The sequence below is a fragment of the Physella acuta genome, unplaced genomic scaffold (genome assembly GCF_028476545.2).
Source record: "Physella acuta isolate Inbredline_101_S28 unplaced genomic scaffold, ASM2847654v3 ptg000999l, whole genome shotgun sequence".
Lineage (NCBI taxonomy): Eukaryota > Metazoa > Mollusca > Gastropoda > Physidae > Physella > Physella acuta.
This window is the reverse complement of record NW_026732516.1, coordinates 27,486-53,187: the sequence shown is the minus strand read 5'-3', so window position 1 is coordinate 53,187 and position 25,702 is coordinate 27,486. Positions and strand designations below refer to the sequence as shown.

Genomic DNA, 25,702 nt, shown 5'->3' with positions numbered 1-25,702 from the left:
CCAAAAATTCTCAAGTTCAAATCCCCGGGCAGATGAAGCTCGATAGCTGGGGACAGCAACTCATCTAGGAGAGAAAACTCCAACATTAAACAACTGCTGCCTTGAGCTTTGTTTTTAGTTGGATAAGGCAATGGATTGGAATCCATAAAGAAAAGCAGGCTGAAATCAGAGCCAAAGGGTCATATGGCGCATAACAGGTTGACACGTAATACGTGTGTTGGATTAGAAATGTTTCCATCATTACAATTAATAACGAATAAGAAAAAAAATGAAGCAATACGTGTATTGCACAATAAAAAACACTCGGTTAGTTTATAAAATTTAAAAAAAAATAATTAAAAAACCAGCACCCAAGGCCTCAGCAGCTAATGCGGTAAAAATACGGCCAGTGCAGCGGCCATAAAACCACTCGACCCAAGAACAATTCAAAACGACCTAAGCTGCCGCCACAAAACACTCCATTTAAAAGCTGTTAAAACACGGCCGGCCTAGGCGGACGCCACTAGAACGGCGAGCCCGAGAGTGCCGCTAGTCAGGCGCGGCCACATCTGTCCACACAAAACCACTCAGCCCGGGGGTGGTTGGAATACGGCCAGAAATAGCCCCAGTAATACTCCACTACGGGGGTAGTTAGAATACGGCCAGAAATAGCCCCCAGTAACGCTCCACTACGGGGGTAGTTAGAATACGGACAGAAATAGCCCACAGTAACCGCTCCACTACGGGGGGGGGGGTAGTTGGAATACGGCCAGAAATAGCCCCCAGTAACGCTCCACTACGGGGGTAGTTAGAATACGGACAGAAATAGCCCACAGTAACCGCTCCACTACGGGGGGGGGGGGGTAGTTGGAATACGGCCAGAAATAGCCCCCAGTAACGCTCCACTACGGGGGTAGTTAGAATACGGCCAGAAATAGCCCCCAGTAACCGCTCCACTACGGGGGTAGTTAGAATACGCACAGAAATAGCCCACAGTAACCGCTCCACTACGGGGGGTAGTTAGAATACGGCCAGAAATAGCCCCCAGTAACGCTCCACTACGGGGGGGGGGGGGGGTAGTTAGAATACGGCCAGAAATAGCCAGTAACGCTCCACTACGGGGGGTAGTTAGAATACGGTCAGAAATAGCCCACAGTAACGCTCCACACGGGGTGGTAATGTACAACCAATTTGTCCGGCCACCGGTGAAAAAAAAACAGCTTAAAACGTAGATAAAATGAACATCGTTATCGCCTGTCATTTTAAAATTCTCATGGTTTTTTACTCAACATTTATGCAAGTGTTATGCCGGGCCGACGTTCAACTGTACAGAAAGCTATACATTTGCTAGAGATGAAGAGATCACCTGGCTCATATAAGGATGAGCGATTAGACGATAAAGCCGAAGGAACACATCTGTGCTCATATTAATGTTACAATGGGCTCTTGTCATCTATATAAAATAATCAACTCGGGCCTCTAAATATCGTTAACTGGCTAACACTACGTGTGAGTTGTTGTTTTTTAATTGGAATATCAAAATCTAATATTTGTGGGGAGAAAGGTGGGAGGCCCGGAAGTCATAAAAATAGATATGAAATATGAATCGGGCCCTGTCCAACTACTGCGGGCATGTTTTGGTTAGAGTTTTTTTTTAGGAGACGGGGGATGGTTGTAATAAATGTACGTAAACGCTAGAAAAACAAATAAATTAGAACAATAATCGCGTACGCGCTGTACCCATAAGAGCACAAAATAACCGTTGCACACATACAAGTCGCTGAATGTTGGTAGCCAAGGGATAAGTAAGGCGGGGGTGTCAACATAACCACGGTACACCACCATGATACCCAGCCACAACTACACACAGATGAGTCGATGCTTTCAGCATGTTGGTAGCCAAAGGATAAGTACAGTCGGGGTGTCAACATAACCACGGTACACCACCATGATACCCAGCTCAACACAGATGAGTCGCTGTGTTAAGCATGTTGGTAGCCAAGGGATAAGTACAGCCGGGGTGTCAACATAACCACGGTACAACCACCATGATTTGAGGCTGTAATTCTAGTCTATAATTTCATCCAACTCGCGAGGGGGGAGCCAAACAAGCCGAGCGCTGGTGGCGATGGCAGGCAATTTGAACGTGCTGACTCATGCTCTGACATGTAGCCTTCACTTCCTATTGACTCGGCGCTGTCAACGCTGCTCACAAATAAGTAACACTACTGTAACACTGTACACTTTATTTTATTATGAATTGTATGGATGCTTGTGCTGCTTGCACTCTTAAAGTACCAATCACTACTCGACTTCTATAAGTCTTTAAGTGTTAATTCATAGAAATTCCGTCTATAAACACGTTCATGTTCTTACATCACGTCATAGCCCAAATAACTACAGTCTCATACATAACCAAGATTTACGCAAGAGCTTTATAGAAGTTTAAACCAAACTAATAGATTTTTCAAAGATCAGTCACATTACACTTCATATTTTAATATAGTGTTTGGTTGAATTTTGATAAAATGGTTGATACTATCTCGATGTTTTATGGATGTAGAGGGTGAGGGGTCAGGATTGATGTCTCATATTTTGTAAGCATCTCCTCCATAGATCTAGACAAGAGCATCTACTTCATAGATCTAGAAAAGAGCTCCTGTCACATAGATCTATACACTAGCTTCGGTCATTGATCTCGAAAGAGCTCTTGTCCCACTGATCTAGACAACATCTGCTTCATAGATCTAGACCTAGATAAGAGCATCTGCCTCATAGTTCAAGACAAGAGCATTGGTTTCATAGTTCTAAACAAGAGCATCTGCTCAATAGATCAATCGAACGAAGTTACACCTGTACCCCTGATCTAGACAAATACATCTGTCCCACTCTTCTATACAGGAGCATCTGCTCCATAAATCAAACATAGCAGCATCATAATCGCTCATCTAGACAACATCAGCATTTTTACACTGCTGATATAGACAACATCAGCATCTTACCACAGATCTAGACAACATCAGCATCTTACCACTGATCTAGACAACATCAGCATCTTTACCGCTGATCTAGACAACATCAGCATCTTTATCACTGATCTAGACAACATCAGCATCTTTATCACTGATCTAGACAACATCAGCATCTTTATCACTGATCTAGACACCATCAGCATCTTTACCACTAATCTAGACAACATCAGCATCTTTACCACTGATCTAGACAACATCAACATCTTTACCACTGATCTAGACAACATCAGCATCTTTACCACTGATCTAGACAACATCAGCATCTTTACCACTGATCTAGACAACATCAGCATCTTTACCACTGATCTAGACAACATCAGCATCTTTACCGCTGATCTAGACAACATCAGCATCTTTACCGCTGATCTAGACAACATCAGCATCTTTATCACTGATCTAGACAACATCAGCATCTTTACCGCTGATCTAGACAACATCAGCATCTTTATCACTGATCTAGACAACATCAGCATCTTTACCGCTGATCTAGACAACATCAGCATCTTTATCACTGATCTAGACAACATCAGCATCTTTACCGCTGATCTAGACAGCTGCATCTGCCCCACTGTTCTAGACAACGCTAGCATCTGCCCAACAGAACCAGTCCACATTACCTAAAGCATCCCGCTTATTTCTTTACCCAACACCCGCGGGTACGCTAGTTACCTCCACCCATCGCTTCCCCCCAAAAAAATACCTGCCCAACTATTTGTATTTATACTGCTCATAACTCTAGTTTTACTGCTCTATCTGATGAAATAATTGCCAAGCTCCTCTTATCAGTTTCACCCATTTGCAACGCTAGATAAACAACGGCATTGGGAAACACGAATATACGATAACAAACATAAAAAAACACAGCAGAGGACAACATCCATGATAAGATGTGGTCAGGCCGTGACGAGAAATTTTCGGGGGCTTATTTTGTAACCCTGGGACACCGCTCCTCGGGTCTATCTCGCCGAGCGTGCTAACTAGGCGAGGGCCGAATTGATTTCCACCCCGGGTAATGTTTGGCTACTTAACACGTCAGACGGTAAATCCGTGACGTCACGGGGGTGGCGCCTCCAAGCCATGGGCATAAACAAGTCAAGAGCGAGCCGCTGAAGTTGTGTTGATCATTTTCTCTTTATCTGCATCTGTTCGTGAGCATCGCCTTGGCCGCCCTCGCCCCCGCCCCGAGTTGGATGTTTAGCTAGTGAGGGAAGTGAAAAGGGGGGTAAGGATGGGGGGAAAAAATGTCAAAGTGGGAAGAGGGAAAATTGCCCCGTAGCGATTTCTTGGCGACTTCCTGCAGGTAGAGTAGAGCTAGCGCGGCTTGTCCGTCTAGCTAAACAAGAGAGAGGTTAAGATGAAAGTTTCCCCGCTGTGTTTGTTTATTTTGCCTTTTGGCGCCAAGGAGAGACCTAGCCGGGGCTGTATCAAGGAGAACGATCAGAAAACAGGGACCAAGACAGCAAAACACGAACAAGGCGGCCAGGCGGGGGTGAACAGCCCGCTACCGTCCATATGGCAGTCAAGTAACGATAGTTTTCAAGTTCAAGAGAATCGCCCGGATCAAGACTTTCTAATAAGGCACGTTAAAAAAAAAATCAGCTCCAAGTCCTTCAGCTTTAAGTGTTACACTATTTAACTTTTGACATTAAAAGCAGAACGCAAAAAAAAAATATAAAAAAATAAAAATCTCGGTCTAACGTATAAAACATATTTACCAACACTTTCATTCGTCAACGATCAATTATCACCAGATATCATACTTTAGACAGCATAGGTCTAAATAGCTATACAAGCATATTTTTTTACCCACTTGAACATAAGACTCCGTCAATAAGCACTAATGGGCTCGGAGAGTTGAACAAGTCAAAAGCAGCTTCACGCGTAGGTTTGAAGGGAATCCGGTGTGAGTAGGAAATTGGCCAGATCCGGATGTGGGGGAGCACTCTAAGACAAGACTCAGGCGTCAATCAGGCAGAGAACAAAGATGGAACCCATACACATCAAAAGAAAACATTACGTAATTAACCGCTGCGTTGAAATTAAACACAAGATAGCGTAGCCGCCCAGTTTTGTTATTAGTTGTTTTTTTTTTTGTTTAATTTGTGAAATTATAATTGAGAACAGATTTTTCTGAGTAAATAAAACAAAAAAAAAATGTGAAGTGCCATCTGTTGGCAATCATGTTATTTAATCAGTTAGGTCGGATGAGATGAGGCCGACAGTCTCTCTCTCGCCTGGCTGAGAATCACTCCAGCGCCACGACAACAACCTTGTGCCCACCGTGTCCGGTAATCAGCGGCTTACCCTGCTAATGAAGGCCGGTGACGGCACTGATGATCGGTTCCCGTGCGGTGACAGCCAAATGGGCGTGGCACGGCCGGCTTTATCCTGCTCTTTCATTAAGTCCACCTGATGCCCATGTGTGGGGCCGGGGATAGTGTGGGGGGGGGGGGGGGGGGGGGGAAGGCGGGGAAGAATCGGACAAAGCGAATTGATATTCGAGAACACGCTGAAGATAGACTTGATTATTTACCTTCTGTGGCGAAATTGTTTCATTTCAACTCAATTAAATTACAAGGTTTGAAGTAGAGCGGGGTTATTTTTTTTTAAGACCTCGAGATTAAAACTAAATATTGTTAACAAAAATAATAATACATTTAAAAAAAAAAACATATTTTAAAATAGGGCGAAGAGCAAGCTTGTTTCGTTGTACAATGAAATGGTCCAAAAGGCGTTTGACCATTTCCATAAAGCTAAACAACATACACTCTTATCGGCGGATGTCATTGGCTAGTGTAAACCACTCTACGTCAAGCCACTTACTGGGAATTGATACTTTATTACCCTACCACTCAAAATCACATTTCTATAAACATTTGCGAATTCCGCGTAGAGTCTAGAAATCATCGTGAACATCTACACATATTTATTTTTTTAATTAAATTATTTTTTAAATTATTTTCTAAAATCGTGACTTGGTGTCGTCCACATAAAAATTTATTTCCATTTCAACAAATTTCCCTCCAAAAAAAAAAAAAAGAACCCAAAAAAAAAAGAACCCGAAAAAAAAAACCTCCGCTGATGTGCCATTTTTTTTCTGTTTTAAATAACACCCAGCCATTTCTCTGCTAAACTCGTCAATGGCGAGAGCGAAACGATGGCAAGAGAAGGTGAGGAATGGTACGCCAACAGTTTTTTCCCCTGCGCGAGTAGCTTCCCCTTTGCCATTTGACGAGCCATTAATGAGGCGAGAATCATTTCAAGACTACGGGGAGCTAGCAAAACAACCGTTATGACTAAAATATTAGCTTTAATTCGCAGTCAGAAGATTTGTGTAGCCTGACAAATGTCGGATAACCAATGAAGGGTGAAAAAGCAAAGTTTGTTTGTAAATAAACGAAAAGTTTTTTGCTTTTTTTTTCATCCCTCCACACTTGTTTAAATTACCGGTGTCCAATAAAAACATACACTGTCGTTTCAGAATGTGTCTGCCTCGGATCCAGCAAAGCTATGAAACGTCTTGTATTTTTTTGTTCATCTATCTTAATGTGTGTTGTTGTGTTGTGTAGGGGACAAATAAAGATGTCCTGTGATGGGTAGTGTGCGACTGTTTAGGCACGGCCCACAAGTAACGGTTAAAGAAAGCAAAGCTTAAAGTAATACCATTTCTGTTAGCCGGTACACAAAAATAGTGCAAAATGCAGTATAGCGGTATACTGAAGTAATATAATATCTTTTAGCCGGTACACAAAAGTAGAGCAAAATGCTGTATAGCGGTCTACTAAAGTAATACAATTTCTGTTTGCCGGTCCACAAAAGTAGAGCAAAATACTGTATAGTGCTCTACTAAAGTAATACAATTTCTGTTTGCCGGTCCACAAAAGTAGAGCAAAATGCTGTATAGCGGCCCACTAAAGTAATACAATATCTGTTTGCCGGTCCACAAAAGTAGAGCAAAATACTGTATAGTGCTCTACTAAAGTAATACAATTTCTGTTAGCCGGTCCACAAAAGTAGAGCAAAATACTGTATAGTGCTCTACTAAAGTAATACAATTTCTGTTAGCCGGTCCACAAAAGTAGAGCAAAATACTGTATAGTGCTCTACTAAAGTAATACAATTTCTGTTGTTTTTTTTTTATCACGCACATTATTAGTCTCATAATTACACATGTTCACGTTATCGTATATTAATCTGCTTCAAAAGGATAGAGAGTCGGGTACCCCAACAGCTGGGTGGACGTAGGGACCACTCAAGCCGGGATTTGAACTCGACTGTTGGCTTAGTAGTCGTAGGAACTACCTTCCGACCACGCCTTCCAATACATAAGTTAACATAAAACAAAAAGCTCCCAAAAAAACGTTCCAATGATATTTGATCCAATGAAAAAACATGAGCATATCAATCAAAGCTTTTATTTATTTTGAAGGAAAAAAAAACATGATTTAACCAACCATCACGTACCGTTTTATGAATTCTTCGGCCGTCGTTAAACAGGACCCATTTTTCAGCGCCCAGCTATTTATTATTTCTGACAAACCTTTTAATACACCCGGTACAAAGAGGACATGTATTCAGAAGTTATTAAATATTTTCAAAGGAACATTTAAACGTACCCGGATAAAGATGACGTTTAATTCAGAAGTCATTAAATATTTTCAAAGAAACATTTAAACGAACCCGGATAAAGATGACGTTTAATTCAGAAGTCATTAAATATTTTCAAAGAAACATTTAAACGAACCCGGATAAAGATGACGTTTCAACATTTCAACATACCTCACACAAAAAACACCTCGAACAAAAACAATTCGAAGTATTCTAAGAAGCATTTCAAAAGATCCGGCGACCTATATAGTTTGTTTAATCCAACTTGTCCTCTACTGAAAAGAATTCTAAACGACCGTGCTACATGTAACAACATGTATTCAACATAATAGAGTTGTTATTTGCAGCTTATAGTCAGCAATGTAATTTGTTGCCCATATTCTGTAATGTTATTTGTAGCCCATATTCAATACATTGTTGTAGCCGTTATTCAACATAAAATGTTGTGTAGCACTTATTTTAACACGGTTTTATTCGTGACCCCTGTTCAACAGTGTTTTCTGTGACCCTTTTTGAACACACGGTCTTATATGTGACCCCTATTTAACACACGGTGTTATTTGTGACCCCTATTTAAGACACAAGTATTTTGTGAGTCCTATTTGAGACAGAGTGTTACTGTAACAGTATTTAAGACACCGTGGTAGATCCCTATTCTTTGTAGCCCTTATTTAACACAGTGTTATCTGTGACCCCTATTTAACACACACAGTGTTATCTGTGATCCCTGTTTAATACACACACAGTGTTATCTGTGATCCCTATTTAATTTCACACATACAGTGTTATCTGAGATCCCTATTCAATACACACACGGTGTTATCTGTGATCCCTATTTAATACACACACAGTGTTATCTGTGATCCCTGTTTAACACACAGTGTTATCTGTGACCCCTATTTAAACACACAGTGTTATCTGTGATCCCTATTTAATACACACACAGTGTTATCTGTGATCCCTATTTAATTTCACACACACAGTGTTATCTGTGATCCCTATTTAATACACACACAGTGTTATCTGTGATCCCTATTTAATTTCACACACACGGTGTTATCTGTGATCCCTATTTAATACACACACAGTGTTATCTGTGATCCCTATTTAACACACACAGTGTTATCTGTGATCCCTATTTAACACACACAGTGTTATCTGTGATCCCCATTTAATACACACACACAGTGTTATCTGTGATCCCTATTTAATACATACAGTGTTATTTGTGACACCTACTTAAGACACCTTTTTTGTAACCTTTACTTAAAGCACAGTGTTATTTATGCCCCCTATTTAACACACATCGTTATTTGTGACCCCTACTTAACACACACCGTTATTTGTGACCCCTATTTAACACACACAGTGTTATTTGTAACCCCTACTTAACACACACCGTTATTTGTGCCCCCCCCCCCCCCCCTGATCACCACATGCCAGCCAATCTAACACAACAGACGCACATTCTCTCTCACAGTTTATCACCTAAGGTCCGAGTGACAAGGGGGCCAACATCGGCTCAAGTGTTGATACAAAACTAGGCGAGTTAAGGGCAAGCAGCACACACACACACACAAAATACAAACAAACCCGCCGGTGCTATTGTCTCGCTTCCACCCCTCGCCACCCCACTTTCAACGAACATCTGCTGCAGCCGCCTTTTTGGGGAATCTGTCACATCAAATCTTGAGTAGCTAGCAAGATGCTGCTAAATCCTTCCTCCATTATCAATCGTTTGCAGGGAGTTTTTTTTTATTTTTTTTTCTTCTCACCCCCCCCCCCCCCCCCCCCCATCCACTCTTCGCTGTTTGACTTTTTTTTTGTATCATTACCGTTTTGTCGTTGCCAGGATGAGTTTTTAGTTAACCGTTCATCGCCCAATGTATTGTTGGCCGCTCCGCTGGGGATTCGCTGTTTTCCCTTCAAGCCTGAGCGCCGGGGTAAATGTTCAGCTTGAGTTCGAGTGACGACAGAGGTTATATCCCTTTCGGCTAAAAGAAGAGTTGCGTACCTTTCACGCTCTTGCTTCACTGACTTTTACAGTAAACTAAACAAACATAAGCCTGCCCGTTTTCTCACTTGAAAAAAATAAAATAAAAATGAAAGCAAAACATTTCTCCCCATTTTTAAATGACCGACTCTTGCTACAACCTCTGCTATCACAATATTCACAACGTCGTAAAATGAGCATGAAGTTAAATATATGCAATAAAAATATGTGCCTGTCTTTATGAAATAGGACAAGAAATTCTTAACTAGTAAAAATATACCAGCATAAATCAACGCATTGTATAACAACCCTCACATCATTTATATGTATATAGGCATATATGTATATATATATATATATATATATATATATATATATATATATATATATATATATATATATATATATATAAGAATGTAAGATACCAAAGAGGTAACGAGTTAAAAGCGAACAAACATAACAGTTAAAATGATTAAGGATAATATAGATTTCAATTGACTGTTTTAAATCATCATAAAGTGAGTAATGAGACGGCCAAGACAAATGGGATAGTATGTATACACACATTTAGGACAAGTAGTAGTAGTATGTGTTTTACTCCATTTCCCCCCATAAATAGTAGCTTGAGCTTGTGCAATAACTTTCACATAATTTAAACGACAAATTCATGGTTTGCGACACAATTATCACCTGCTAGTTGGGCATTTATTTAAATAATTTTTTTTATTTATGTATACGAATACGCATGTGTATATGTATACTAATAGCGTGTGTGTACTTTTGCCATTTTGCCACCCGTACCTCCATCATACAACCAGCCATTGATAGTTTAGAACCTGTTAGATGGGGTACTTTTTCAGACATGAACAATGAAAACCTACCGCTCGGTCCGGCTGTTTGTCTGCTTTATGTTTGCCCTCCATCTCTTGTGTCGCCGGCTGGTTCAAGCCTATGGAATGTATGGAGTCCTTCAGCCGTGACGCGGCTAGTTAAGTCCACCCTGGGTGAACGTCATGCCTCTCTGGCCCACCTCAGGTCCGGGGGCGGGGCACATCCTGTGGACAAAATAAAGTACGGGTGTTTGTCAATATCGATAGAAAAACAACTAAACTTACGTCACGCATCAGTGCCCCTCATAAGTGTGTACTTTTCAGAGCCAAACATTAAGCTCTTCCAGCTTTTAAACCAACTGTTATCATGGCTGTTCCAACCTTTTAACCAACTAAAACAACCATGGCCCTCCCTGTCTTTAGTTTAACCATGGCCCTTTCTGTCTTTAACCATGGCCCTCCCTGTCTTTAACCATGTCCCTCCCTGTCTTTAACCATGGCCCTCCCTGTCTTTAACCATGTCCCTCCCTGTCTTTAACCATGGCACTCCCTGTCTTTAACCATGGCCCTCCCTGTCTTTAACCATGGCACTCCCTGTCTTTAACCACGGCCCTTCATGTCTTTAACCATGGCCCTCCCTGTCTTTAACCATGGCCCTCCCTGGCTTTAACCATGGCCCTACCTGTCTTTAACCATAGCCCTCCCTGTCTTTAACCGGATATAACCACGGCCCTACCTGTCTTTAACCATAGCCCTCCCTGTCTTTAACCGGATATAACCATGGCCCTCCCTGTCTGTAACCATGGCCCTCCCTGTCTTTAACCATGGCCCTCCCTGTCTTTAACCATGGCCCTTCATGTCTTTAACCATGGCCCTCCCTGTCTTTAACCACGGCCCTTCATGTCTTTAACCATGGCCCCCCCCCCCCCTGTCTTTAACCACGGCCCTCCCTGTCTTTAACCATGACCCTCCCTGTCTTTAACCACGGCCCTACCTGTCTTTAACCATAGCCCTCCCTGTCTTTAACCGGATATAACCATGGCCCTCCCTGTCTTTAACCACGGCCCTACCTGTCTTTAACCATGGCCCTCCCTGTCTTTAACCATGACCCTCCCTGTCTTTAACCATGGCCCTCCCTGTCTTTAACCATGGCCGTTCAATTCTTTAACCATGGCCCTCCCTGTCTTTAACCAGATATAACCACGGCCCTCCCTGTCTTTAATCATGGCCCTCCCTGTCTTTAACCACGGCCCTCCCTGTCTTTAACCATGGCCCTCCCTGTCTTTAACCATGGCACTCCCTGTCTTTAACCACGGCCCTTCATGTCTTTAACCATGGCCCTCCCTGTCTTTAACCATGGCCCTCCCTGGCTTTAACCATGGCCCTACCTGTCTTTAACCATAGCCCTCCCTGTCTTTAACCGAATATAACCACGGCCCTACCTGTCTTTAACCATAGCCCTCCCTGTCTTTAACCAGATATAACCACGGCCCTCCCTGTCTTTAACCATGGCCCTCCCTGTCTTTAACCATGGCCCTCCCTGTCTTTAACCACGGCCCTACCTGTCTTTAACCATGGCCCTCACTGTCTTTAACCAAGGCCCTCTTTGTCTTTAACCATGGCCCTCACTGTCTTTAACCACGACCCTCCCTGTCTTTAACCAAGCCCCCCCCCCCCCTTGTATTTAACCACGACCCTACCTGTCTTTAACCATGGCCCTTCTTGTCATTAGTTTAACCATGGCCCTCCATGTCTTTAAACACGGCCCTCCCTGGCTTTAACATGGCCCTCCCTGTCTTTAAGTTTAACCATGGCCCTGTCTTTAACCACGGCCCTCCCTGTCTTTAACCATGGCCCTCCCTGTCTTTAACTATGGCCCTCCCTGGCTTTAACCATGGCCCTTCATGTCTTTAACCAGATATAAACCATGGCTCTTCCTGTCTGTGCTCCCAGTGTAAGTTGATTTAACCTCACAAGTAAATATAAACGTAGGGGTATCAAGCAGCGCTTGTTAAGAGATAATTAAACCAATCAACCACGAAAGCAATGCGGAATTTCTATTAAACAAATATTATCATGCATTAGTTATACTTAAACATGAGCTACTGATTAGGGAATATAATTTACCTGGCTGTTTTGTTTTTGCTAGCAAAAAAAAGGATAGCAGTTTTTATTTTTCACCAGACAAAGGGTTTAAATTAAGTAGCCTATTGATAAGAGCAATCTGTTTGAACTTACTTCTAGAAAATACAAAAAAAACATTGCTAATTATAATTATTTTTTTTCACATCTTATTTACCTGTTGTTTACCTCGACGAATAAAAGAAATAACTCGTTATAATAGTCATTAATATTTTTTTTTAATAAAACAATATTCTTTCATTAATAATCTCCAAATGCACGGGTATAAAATTAACCGCGCAGCCGCTTTATCTAACCCGCAAGTTGGACGGCTCAATTGGTCAATGGGTCAGCCATTCAGCTCAACACGTGCGAACAGAGACTTCTATTTACCCAGTGCTCGGCATAACAAGAGGAAGCCAGGGGAAGGAACTCGGTATTTTTATTTCACAACAAAAGGGGAAACTTAATTCGTACAGGCAATCAAATTGTACACATTGAAGAAAACACCCTTTAAAAAACTGGTAACAGAACACCTTTGAAGTGTTTTACAAATGAAAATCATTTTTCTAGGGTGGAAACAAAGCAAACAAGTTAGCTAGATTTTTCATCAAAGGCGTGACTGACAGGCCAGGCTGAAAGAGGTACGCTTGAACAGAGTATACCGGGGGTGGGGGGGTGGGGGTGGGGGATAAGGAGGGTAGGCAGGCTCAGCCATTCCTAGATTCGGAGATTTGGTGAGTTTATTTTTTCAATTTGCCGCTAAAAAAATGTGAAGCTATGCTTAAGGGGTGGTTATATTTTCGGAGCGGATTATTAAAGTGCTAAAGTAAATAAACTGCCAGCCCCTAGGCGTAATTACATGGGGGCCTAAACGCTGGCTTGATGGACAAGAAACACATGGCAGACAAACAATGGAGCCGCGACCACAATAATCAAAGGTAGTGAGGGGAGGCTTTATAGCTAGCACATGGTGTCGGGTGGGGACCGGGCCTGTCAATCAAGCCCCGGGGAGGGAGGGGGGGGGGAGTAGGAGAAGATGGATAAGGGGAAGTAACCACAACTTTCATTTAGATATGGACTTCTTTTAGAGGATTCCACGCTGACGCGGTTGAAAGTGAGGAAATCTTTTCAAGTGTGGAGAAGATAAAAAAAACACGAGTAGGACAGACAATAATATCAGATAGACGCGTTTTACCACTTTACTTTTGATCGAGTCAAGGGATATAATCAGAATTATTCGACTTCCTCGTTGATATTTATAAAAATTACATCCCTTTCGAGCTCTAATTGTGTTTATTTATAAAAACCCACTCCTAATTTATTTTAGCTACCTCCTGCAGGCTAACGGAATGGCATATTTTTAGAACTATTTTATAATATAACAAATGATAGCGCTAAAAATATTTATAACATTGCAGGTACATACTGGCCCATTTTATTTTATTTTTTACCTACGAATGTACCTAAAAATCTCAGAAAAGTATACATCAAGAGACTTCAAGTTAATAAAAGATTCGGCTTTTTGTAATGGCAGCTAATATTTCGAAGTTTAGACTTGGAGTGTGTTGGATGTTAGCAGAGTATTTTTTGTCAGGCTGTTGTCTCTTGACAGAATCTGCTCACCGTAATTACCTATCATCGTGACTTCAAAAAACTATTAATCCTAAATTTTAACTCTTCGTTTTTTAATGGTTGTTGTTTTTTTAACGTTAGTTGAAGCATTTTAAATTTGACCTGACTTAGCCATCTCAAGTAATCTGTTTGCTTATCGTTTAACTAGTTTCAAAAATAGGTTTGTCCAGAATGTTATATGATTTATACAGAAAATACATATTTTTATCATTATCCAACCCGTTTACGAAAAAAAAATGTTTTAAATGTCTGAAAGAAACCCTGAACTATTGTGCTAAAGCCCAGATCAACACGGTGCTTTAGCATCATATTCCAAATGTTTTATGAGAAATTTATGATTCGAAAGCTGTTTAATTTCATTGTTTCATTTTAGTTTTTTCCAAAACTGCCTTTCCTATAAGAATATTTTTTAGTAGATAAAAAGAGTATTTTTAAAAATCGGACAGATTATGACGATATTATTTATGACATCAAAATATAGTTTGGGAATTTTCCTCCCAAAAAAAAAAACCTATACCTTATCATAAACAAGAGCTAACGAATAAACCAAGTAAACGAGTATTTTGTTCCTTAAATTATAAGGCTTGTAACGCCCTGAGAAAAACAAAACACCAAAACATGTGAACACCACTGGACACCAGAGAGTTTGTTTTAAATATATTAAAACTTGCATCATACGTTTATGTTGTATCTAAACTAGATTTGTTTACAGTACTGGCCGACACAGCGGGATCGACAACCAAACATTTCTTGTCAGACTAAAATTACATTTTAAAATGTTAAAATTTTAAATATTAAAATACTTTCATCTGAACCTTGCGTTATTTACATTTACTTTATTCAACAAAATCCGTTTACTTTATTTAACTGAATCTAAATACTTATTTCAACAAATAGTTGTTTTTCATTAAAGAAGTATGAAAATTGTAAGAGAAAAAAACCTATAACCCACATCAACGAAAAATAATACGATGTTTTCAATGCAAAATATTATGTCTACATCCAAATCCCGGCTCCAAGGCACCAATTACCACAGATTACCCGTGAAAGACAGCTTGCTTTACACGGCAAGTAACAGTCGACTAGAGGACTTGAAGCTACGTATTGACGGGGGAAAGGGTTTCAGCGTGCTAAAACAAATGTATCAGTTACATCGCTGATACAAGGAGAGAGTGGTGCAGAAAGATCAATATAAAATATTTTACATCACCAGACGCCGGAGTTCGTAAACCATGCAGCCCTGCTTGAGACTTGTCAATGTAAATAATCTCAGGGTGTATTTAAACAAAGACATGACGGGGCATGGAAAATAATGCTTCAAAACCCTTACGAAAAATAAATAACGGGAAAATTTGTAATGTTTAATATCAGCAACTTGGATAACAACTGTGAGTAAAAAAAAAAACATTTATAAGAGGTTTCTAATTGATAAGGAGGTACGTTTTTGAAACTTTGTATTTAATTTTGAGCCGTTTTGTTGCACGTCAAATGTATAGGTAGAGACAAATACCGTAATATTCAATGGTGAGTCCAATGATCAGGTCAAGTTGGTCAGTTTCTGTTGTCACGTGTTTAAATTTGACAGCTGTGGCATGTTTCTTTTAACAATTATAATAGTTCAGCTGTTGTACGTGTATTCGAACCTGTAACTTTTTTTTTTTAATTTAATAACAATGAAAACTCTTTTTATCAACAAATCCAAGACATGCTTTAGAAAACCTTTTTAAAAAATTAGTTTGTGGATAACATTTTTTTTTAAATTTTCAAACTTTAAAAACATGTACAAATTAATTTTTAAATGAATATTTTGATATTTCAATATTTTTTTTGTTGATTTTCCACCTTCGAAAAACTCGAAAAACGTTCAGTTGGTAGCATTTCATTTGTATTCTAATCAGTTCTGTTAGTTTATTTCAAGCATAACGAACAGAACATGGGTGTAAAAGACTTTTTTTGTAAACGAACACATCTTTAAGATATAGTGTAGTTTAACAACGGCATGTGGGTTGTTGTTTTTTTACTTAGACTCCAAGAGCCTTCGTCCAGACCTCGCAACATCACCTTTTAAAAGGGCAGCTTAATGTTATTGGAGTTTAACAAATTATTGAAAATGCCTTCAACAGATTTAGCAATACCAACATTTTTTTGGGGGAAAAAATAGGATTTATGTTTTCTCTTCTTGACGGTGGTTGCACAGCTTAAATCACAGCTCCATGAATACATTTGGTTGAATGTTTACACAGGATGTAACTCATGACTAGCGCATCTATCACGTTTAACATACGCCCTAGTTGAGTCAAAGGGCAAAGCGAGCTTACACTTGATTGAGCGAATACGCTATCAAAACAACAAATAAAACCCAATCGTCAGGGGAGGGGGGACTACTCTGTCATAAACCTGTCTAGTCTAAAATGAGCGTCAGGGCGAGTTGTCGGTAATTCTAAATTGTACATAGATCTATGTGTGAAATAGCAGCGCTTTGGTGTCATGCACGATCAGAGTTTCTTCAAGGCATCTTCTAAATAGAATGTGTATAGAAAATATATACTTTTATCAGTGTCCTCCCCCCCCCCTTCCCCCACGCAGAGAAAAAAGTCTGGAAGAAACACTGTGCACGATACCACAGATCGTGTGTATTGTATCTAAGGGGTCATCCATTTATGACGTCCACACGCGGGGGGTGGGGTCCAAAATCCAAAAAAAATTGTGGACGTCATAAATGGATGATCCCTAATACACATAGAAGTCCAAAGATGTTTTTAAAAATATAGCAAGTCTACTATATATGAATAAGAACAAGCGCCAAACATTTATCACAGATTACTGTACACAACATAACAAACACACGAGTTTAAGTAAACAAGTACCGTAAGCTATAAGTACAAGATAAGTTATTACCACCAGTGGACGCGAGTAGTAGAGAAACCAGCAGCTGACTAAATAAACAATAACATCGATGCCAATTTGTGTTTTTTTAACGATAATAGTGCACAATGTTCTACGCTATGGCTTCGTCTGTTACCCATAGTGTTCAAAGCATAAGTTGTTCCAACAAAACACCATGCTGATGAGAGTGACGAATAGGAATACTGATTCGATACATAAAGTATAAGGCTCTTGACGATACACGAAACAGCGTGAAGCTTCGGGTTGTAAACGTGCTTTTACTCACTAAATTATACAGTGCATACATATACATGTGACAATGTAGTTACATATAGTATAATTACAATCGCCTCGTCTTCGTAGATTTGTGTAATTTTTTTTTCAAGAATTTAAATAATTATTAGACTTTCTTAAAAATTGATATCACCAGTAGCGAAAGTTGTAGGTCTACTTCGAAGGCAATTTAAAAAACAAGTTAATTAAAAAGTCTAGTGACAATTTTAGCGCAATTTCCTTATGTTATCTAAAAATAGCTCTGTCGTAGCGTAAATCAAGAGCAGGGTTAGTAAAACCATTGGTTAGTTATTAAAACGTTTTTTATTAAAAAAAAATTTCAGTATTTTACATGTTTTATTTACAATAGAGTTACATGACTAAAAACCATTGCGCGCCTAGCTACTGAACGTGATGACGAAGCAATAGAACGTGATGGTGCAGCTATTGAACGTGATGACGCGTGTGGTGTGGTTGGAAAAAATGCCTACTAATTCGGTCCAAATTTTAAATAATTCAAAAAATTTTTTGTGACCGAACGAAAGGATATTTTTGAAAACTTTCTTCGGCAATATTGTTCTAAATTATGGCAGGAATCGATTGGTACATGTTTCAAGTCGCTAAGTGGTCTGGTTGCCGAGATATGGGCTAAAAACTGCTTTTTTTCGAGGTTTTTTGGCTTTTCCGGGAAATTCATGAAAGAAACCCGGAATTTTTATAGCCTATGTTCATCCTCGTAACTTGCTTAACGTAATTGCTTTTGGAACTAGTCATCGATATTGCTTCGTTGAGGAGGAGATACGACTTAAAGCTGCGGACACACATCCATCCATTCATTCATACATTCATACATCCAGAAATGACGGGTTAATAAACGCAATTCTCCAGAATGGAAATTGCGCTAATAACACTGCGCGTATTATTTGACTTTCATTGAAATGCGCAACGGAATTTAAAAAAAACGTAACCGAAAATAGCTCAAACAGAAAAATGAGCAAATACAGACTAATTATACTAATAATATACTTCCATCTCATAAAATATGTTGTGGAAAGATTATTAATTATACTACAATTTAAATATAGTGATTCTTTGCTCTTTCCCCAACGTCTTTAGATTATCATTTTTTTTTTTAAATAATTACCATGTAGGCCTACACTGTTTTCTCCGCAATTATCCATTTCGCATTTTTTTATCACCATTTTTATTACATAGGCCTCCCTGATAAAACAAGTTTGATCGTACTGGTAATTTTGTTTTAAATATATCAACATCGATGGCACAAATCATGCGATTAGTAGACACAAAACGAGGCTTTTTTTTTTATAATTTCTTTTGATAGGGTAACTGGTTAAACTTTTGTATGACACCGATGCAAACATTATCGACACGGACCTTACAGATATTATTTGCTTAACGCAAAAATGTATTCAATGACAGATGTTTAATGACAAATTTCTAGCATCATTTTTTTTTTAATCTATACTTTTTTTTTATATAATTAATTTTCTTTGAAAATTGTTATTGCCCACAGAGCTCCGACTTAATTTTTTTTGTCGTGACTGAGACAAATAGTAAATTCTTCACGGTTAATTATGTCCCCTTTTGAACCCAAGCCAACCAGCCAGCAGGAATTAAGCAAGCAAAATCCCACCCGGGCAAACAGCGGTAAGACAAGAAAGGGGAGTTAATGACATAATGCTAGCAGGAATAATGGCGGGGCTGTGCGGGTTCCAGCCTGCATTTTAGAGCGTTATTGATATCTCGCTACACTCGGGTGTACGGTTACAAGGTAGGGAAGAAAAGACCATGGTACATCCGGACTGCCATGAATGATTTATTCCTTTTCTCATCTTACAGTCAGTAATCGGAGACGGCCAGCGCTACTTGCACAATTTTTTGGGGGGGGGGGGGGGGGGGGGGGGGACATGGCTTCAATTTTTCATACATTTGTCACAGTTCTTTTCTAAATATACGGTGAAAACTGACACAAGTCATTTAATATGTTAATACTTGTACAAAAATGGATTTAAACTTTTTTTTTACTACAAAGAAAATTCATGTGTTTTTTGTAAGTAGCTTATATATAGTTAATAAAAATTATTATAACTGTTTTTTTTTTCTTAGAGACCAGTCCTTTCTACTTTTAAGGTAACTTTAACTACTTAAAGATAGAAAATATTCAGAAAAAAGAAATTCAGAAAAACTGTTATTTCCAGTAAGAATATTCCACTTTATCAAATATCTAGTTAGGGATGGTAAATATTATATAATCCTAATAGGTAGTGGATGGTATATCATTTAATAATAAATTGTACAATAAAACCTACTATTGAAATATTAGAAAGTTTAAAAAAAAATATTATCTCTGCTGTAAACCTTAACAGGCAAATATCATTGAAAGACTTTAGTGTGGTCAGCTGTCCATCAGTATTAACAAAACAGATTAAATATTCCTAACCTGACTCTATTGAACTATCTTTTAATATATGGTTTACAAGATGATTGGTTGGTATGAAGTTTGTCACAGAATACTTATGTGAGCATGGTATATTGGATCTTTCAAATTTACCATAATCATGTATCTGTAAACCCGGTTGAGTAAATATCTATACTCTATACATATACTAGCACACAGATATAGCAGTGTGTGGATTTGGTTACTCATTACATACTGTATGCCTACTAGATTGGAGATGCTTTTAAGTAAAGTGCCTATATTGAAAACTATTTATATCATACTGTAGGCCTACTAGATTGGAGATGCTTTTCAGTAAAGTGCCTATATTGAAAACTATTTATATCAACACCAGACAGTTCATACATACAAGTTTTAAGTTTAGGCAGTTTAATTAGAAAAATTGTTGGAATGCAAATTCAAAATAATTAGACTACCATTGTTTTAAAATAGAGTAAGTAAATGTAAAAATTAGCCATTCTAGCTCTATAGGTTTTTTATGTAATTGTTTCAAAGTTGGGATTTAAATTTAAATAAAGCAGTAGTGGGATGGCACTTATAGTGGAATAGGGCTGTAGAAATAGAAGGTAGGTTTGTGGGAAAAAATGCATGTTCATTTTGGCCAAAAAGTTCGTAAAATATGCTGCTTTTGGAGACTAAGATTGAAAATTATCAAATGCTAAAGGTATTTGAGAAATCAGAAATAGAGTAAAATACCATTTCTGGTTACCTGAAATAATGCAAAAGTCAGAAGTCAACTGATATGAACTTATATTTGTAAATCAATTTTGTCAAACTAACTGAAACCATACACAAATTATCTGCATTTAAGAAACCAAAAAGAGAGTAAAGAACCACTATGTAAATCTGTATCGGAAATCAATAGAAAACTAAAAGAAAATTAAGTTAAGGGATTGAATACTTATTTTTGAATTTCATCTACTTAACTACTAAACTGAAACTGTACTCAAGTTATTGTTTCACACGGAAATGGAGTAAGGTACACTTCTGTTTAATGAAAATAGCTCAAAATGTGAAAGAAACCTGAGCATTTAATCAAATACTTAATTTTGAAAGTTTGTCCAGCTAATTGAAAGGGTGCTCAAGTTATCTACTGTGGAGAAACAGGATGTTGATTACCACACTTAGAGTATGTTCCTGAACAGATTAAAAAAACTGGGTGATTCCAACTCTGGATGGTGTAAAACATAATTTTTTTTTTGTCATGATTACAATATTTTCTCTATATTTAGTATAAGAGAATGTAAAAAAGGATTTTAAAAATGTATAACAACATGCACTAAAAATTCAAAATAATAAATAATAAACAAAAGCCAATTTGAACCATATTTAGTTTTAATTAAGATGACCCAACAAAAAATATTTGATTCTAAACAGGATAAATAACTACTAAACAAAATTATCTGCCACGGATTAAAATTTTTGTTAAACCCTCAGGTTTCAAAACATCCACAAGAGCAAGCTTACTTTGATCAACTGATCATTACAACTACTACTACTTAATCTTGTTATCTCCCATTTCATTGTAGAATATAATCATTTAATTGAGTTTTAATTAATAATTTAAAAATCTAATTTGGTATATAAACAGATATCCTAATGTTGTTATTGGAAATGAACAAATCTTGAAAGTTTGACAGAAATTGCTGAAATTAAAATGGGCCAGATTTTGCAAGAATTGTCATTAATAAAATGGGAGATGACTATGTAGCAGTAAACATTGGTTTACAAATGTTGCTTACAAATATTTAGCCTTAAAAGTGACAGAAATTACTAACAAAATGTGATCTTTAAAGGTGAATATTGACAAAATTATATTGATTGGATTTAGTGTGTTTGAGTATCAACTTAGAATTAATTAGATTGGAAGAATATAAATAGCACTTTTTTTCTAACTTAAGCAAGGACTTTTAAATATAGTATGTATCATTTTACAATTACTAACTACAACTAAAAAAAAAAGAAATTTAATTTAATGTATTGTTCACATTTGAATTGCCACTGAAAACTTTTTTGAATTCTAAACTATTTAAATTTAGTTAAAAATGCTACTGATAATAGTAAGTTGGCTGTTTTCAATTCACAAATTAATGTAATAAAATATCCTTTAATTTCATTCAATTTTTTTTAATTTTAGGGCGTAAAATTTCAATGGCATTAGATGAATAAGCACTGAGGACAGTTTTTTTATGGTTGAGGAAATTATAATTTTGTTAAATTATCATCTCAGTTTTAAAATAAAACATTAAAATAAATAAATAAAAATGTGTATAACAATAAGCTATAAGATGCAAGGCGAATAACATAAACATACTTTATCCCTATGGTGAAAGCATTGGTAGCTAAAATGTGTAAGATATTTCATGAGTAACCAATGCTTTGGTAACCAGCAGTCGTGTTACCTTAACGCTTCTGTCTGCCTCATGAGCACTAAGAGGCCTATATTTGTTCTAAGAAGTGCCATACACTAGGATTGCTACTAAAATCTAAGACTAAATCCAACCAGGAGATGCACCTGGCACTGCTGACATCTGGGAACTCTCTGAGAGGTATCTGTCTCACCATTCCAAAGGGAGATCAACATACAAAAGGTTTTCATACAGCAACCTCAGAGCTTATGGGTGGACATGTGGGCAACCCCTCACCACAACAACTAATATTCACAAAATATAGTGCTGACATTGATTTAAACATACATATAAATAACAACGCCACACACTTAAACAATACTAAGTTGGAAAGCGTTCTAAAAAATACTACGCTGGAACGGTATTGATGTAACCCTGATAAAAACCCTGATTGTAGGACAAAATTTGGGCTTCTCACATGAACAAATGAATGCAGCCAGCTCACATGGAAAATCTTCTGATTTATTGGTGTTACAGACAAAAAACCAAAAATATATCCACAAGAACTTGAATTATAATGACACATTGAAAATTGAAATTTATAATAAGTTTTAACTAAAAATTACAATAAGTAATTCTTCTTCTTCTTCGTTCTTAATTTTTTGCGTTGGAAGGGATCAAGCCTTTTCTGCCAGAGGGTTTGAACTCGAGACTTTAGAATTTATCAACCATGAGCTTTTGTCGACCACGCCCTCAACACAATTAAGGATACATGCCAACTGGTAATGCGCCATTGAGGCCATTGATGCCTTTTTCAGCCTGCTTTTCTTTTTGGATTTGCTTTCATAGCCTTTGTCCAACCAAGAACAAACTACAAGGCAGCAGTTGTTTGATTTTGGAGTTGTCTTTTCTAGAAGAGTGGCTGTCCCCAGCTAATGAGCCTCATCTGCCCAAGGGTTTGAACACGAGACTTTTCGGTTTAGCAACCATGAGCTTTACCGACTCAACCACACCGTCCCCACAATAAGTAATTGAATGTTATCAAAATGAGTGTTACTGAATTTCCTTTCTTCTGAGATCGCAGCAACAGGTATGATAGTCTAATAATTTAAAATTTGCAAGATTTTGGTTTATGATAAAAAAAATTACTAATTTTAAAATAAAATCTTTATATTATTGAGCTTTTGATTATACCGAAAATTAGAAAACAAACTTGCTTTCTTTTATAAAAACATTGGTCACATATATGTAAGAGATAGGATGAGTGCTTTTAGTATCGGCATAATTTTAGTGTTTTGAGATCTTAAAATGGAAACGATTCTACTACTCAACAGAATAGGTTTAAAGTTTAATTAAGAATTAATCTAAAATTTGATGATAGATTTAGTTAGATGTGGACAAAAGCATCAAAATAATTTACCATTATTTTTTAAAATTCTCATAAATTGACAAACATGCCAAACATCAAGTTGTTAGGCAACTTCACAGTAGGCTTTTTTATGAAAATATCAAAATTATTTATTTATGGAAAAAGTATCAATAAACGCTATCACAATTATAAACAAAGTCAATTTAGCATATATTAACTTTTTTATCACCTAAAAATCTTCATTTACATGATAAAAAAACAGCTTTAAAAGTGACCTGGGTTCGCATTTGAATATCTCGTTTATGTTAAAATAACTCACAGAAGAATAATATATCTTAGGAATGAATGTATGTAGGTAAAGGTTACCGGGATTGATAAACAACTTTAAAAAAATCTATTTTAGTCAATCCCTGACCCTTCATCATTTCTGGTTTGGATTACCGATAATTTATAATGCCTTAATAAATGGTGAATTTCAAGGTTGACCTGCTGTTAAAAATTGACCATTTTTACTTAATTGATTATAATTACCTTATAGTTTGCTTGCAGTAATGAAGATCTTGCAGTCATTAATATAAAACTAGTGCTTGTAGGCCTAAAACTAATTCACTTAAATTAAAGATATTTGCTTCGAAGCACACACAACTTATAGGCCTATATCAGAATTTTTTTATATGCAGCTTTTGTGAAACGCCACATAAAAATTAGTTCATACACACATGGTTCTAATTAACCGAATACACTATAGAACTGCAGATTTGGCTACTTTAATTCGCCAATTACCTTCAAATTCTTACATCTTGCATTATTCTTATTGTCTTGTCTTACACTTACTACATGTACTTGAAGCATTGTAAGATCGATGCCATTTTTACTTGTGTTTTCTAAATGAGGGTGGCTATAAACTATGAAATCAAAAGTATTACGAATTAAACAGCATATGCACAGGCCAAACTAACTATTATTTAGTATTAAACTAAATCTGACTCAAACTCAAATCTTGCTAGAATTGATAAGATTTTGGTAAAACTCCATTTTAGCGTATTTTATTCCCCACTTCACGTTCACCTCCAGTTGAGCATATTTTATTACAAACACAACCGAAACACATAAAAACGTTAGGAAATGGAGTAAAATACTTAATACTGTTTTACCCAAGATTTCTTCTAGACTAGCTACTCTCCTCACAAAATGTCATCAAGATAGGCTACTGTCACTGTTACTTATTAAATATAACTAGATCTAGATTTTATTTTAGGCCTTCTTTTTAAATTTAGGCCTAAAAAGAAGCCTAATTAATAATATCTTGTTTAGAAGCCACTGACTAGATCTATATATTTAAAAATATTTATATTATTGGTAATCTATCGTTTTGGGTACGTAAAATCGCCCGCGGCTATTAATGTACGAAAACGTTACCTCATTGTCAAGGCTGTAATAGAAGTATATTGTGATATGTTTGTGTCAAATATTATAGATAAATGAATAATAAACCTAAATCAATGGCTAAATATATCAATATAGGCCAGAAATTAACTTTAAACAGCTGTGTCTGCAAGCAAGATTTGCTATATAAACAGCAGCCATTTGTAAAATAGAGTGACTTCCGCCTGAATCTCGCGCTATATGTCTATAAAAATAAAACTTAAACAAGATGGCTGCTATAGTAAATGAGCGTGGTTGCATCTGTTGGAAACATCGCTGGTGTTCATTTATTACTGAAAAGTTTTAATTCAATTGTTTAAAAACAGGTACATAAATGAAACAAGGAAACATTTTTGTATTTTTCAAAACATAAATCCTCATCAAAATGTGAAATAATTATTAAAATGTAAGGAGTCACCTGTTTTTCACATTACTAGTCGCGGCCGATTTTACGTACCTAAAACGATAGATTACCATATTATTTAATATTTATTTTGTCCTGCGCGTTCAAAATTGTGAAATAAATTAAATTTAGCTTAGCTGCTTCCAAAAAGAGTCTCGGTAGTTATAAAAAGTCACATATAAAATGATTTTGACTTAAAGTCATTAACTTTTAATTACACACTGTTAATAACACTTACTGATTTCCTGTTATCGAAATATGAACTTCGGTTTTAGCGCTTTCTACTTGTTTGATATCAACTATGTCCATAGTATGTTGACA

The 25,702-nt window shown here is 37.3% G+C and overlaps 1 protein-coding gene across 4 annotated transcripts in view; it reads right to left on the bottom strand.

The window, feature by feature from the left end:
- Positions 1–25,702, bottom strand: part of LOC131954442 (eyes absent homolog 1) — a 99,320-nt gene extending 73,618 nt beyond the window's left edge. For all 4 annotated transcript variants that reach the window (XM_059318110.1, XM_059318113.1, XM_059318112.1 and 1 more), the window contains exons 1-2: positions 25,620–25,702; positions 10,494–10,667 (exon numbers count right to left, since the gene is read on the bottom strand). In XM_059318110.1, coding sequence (XP_059174093.1) covers positions 10,494–10,535 — 42 coding nt within the window. In that variant the 5' untranslated portion in view covers positions 10,536–10,667; positions 25,620–25,702. The remainder of the gene's footprint in view (positions 1–10,493; positions 10,668–25,619) is intronic.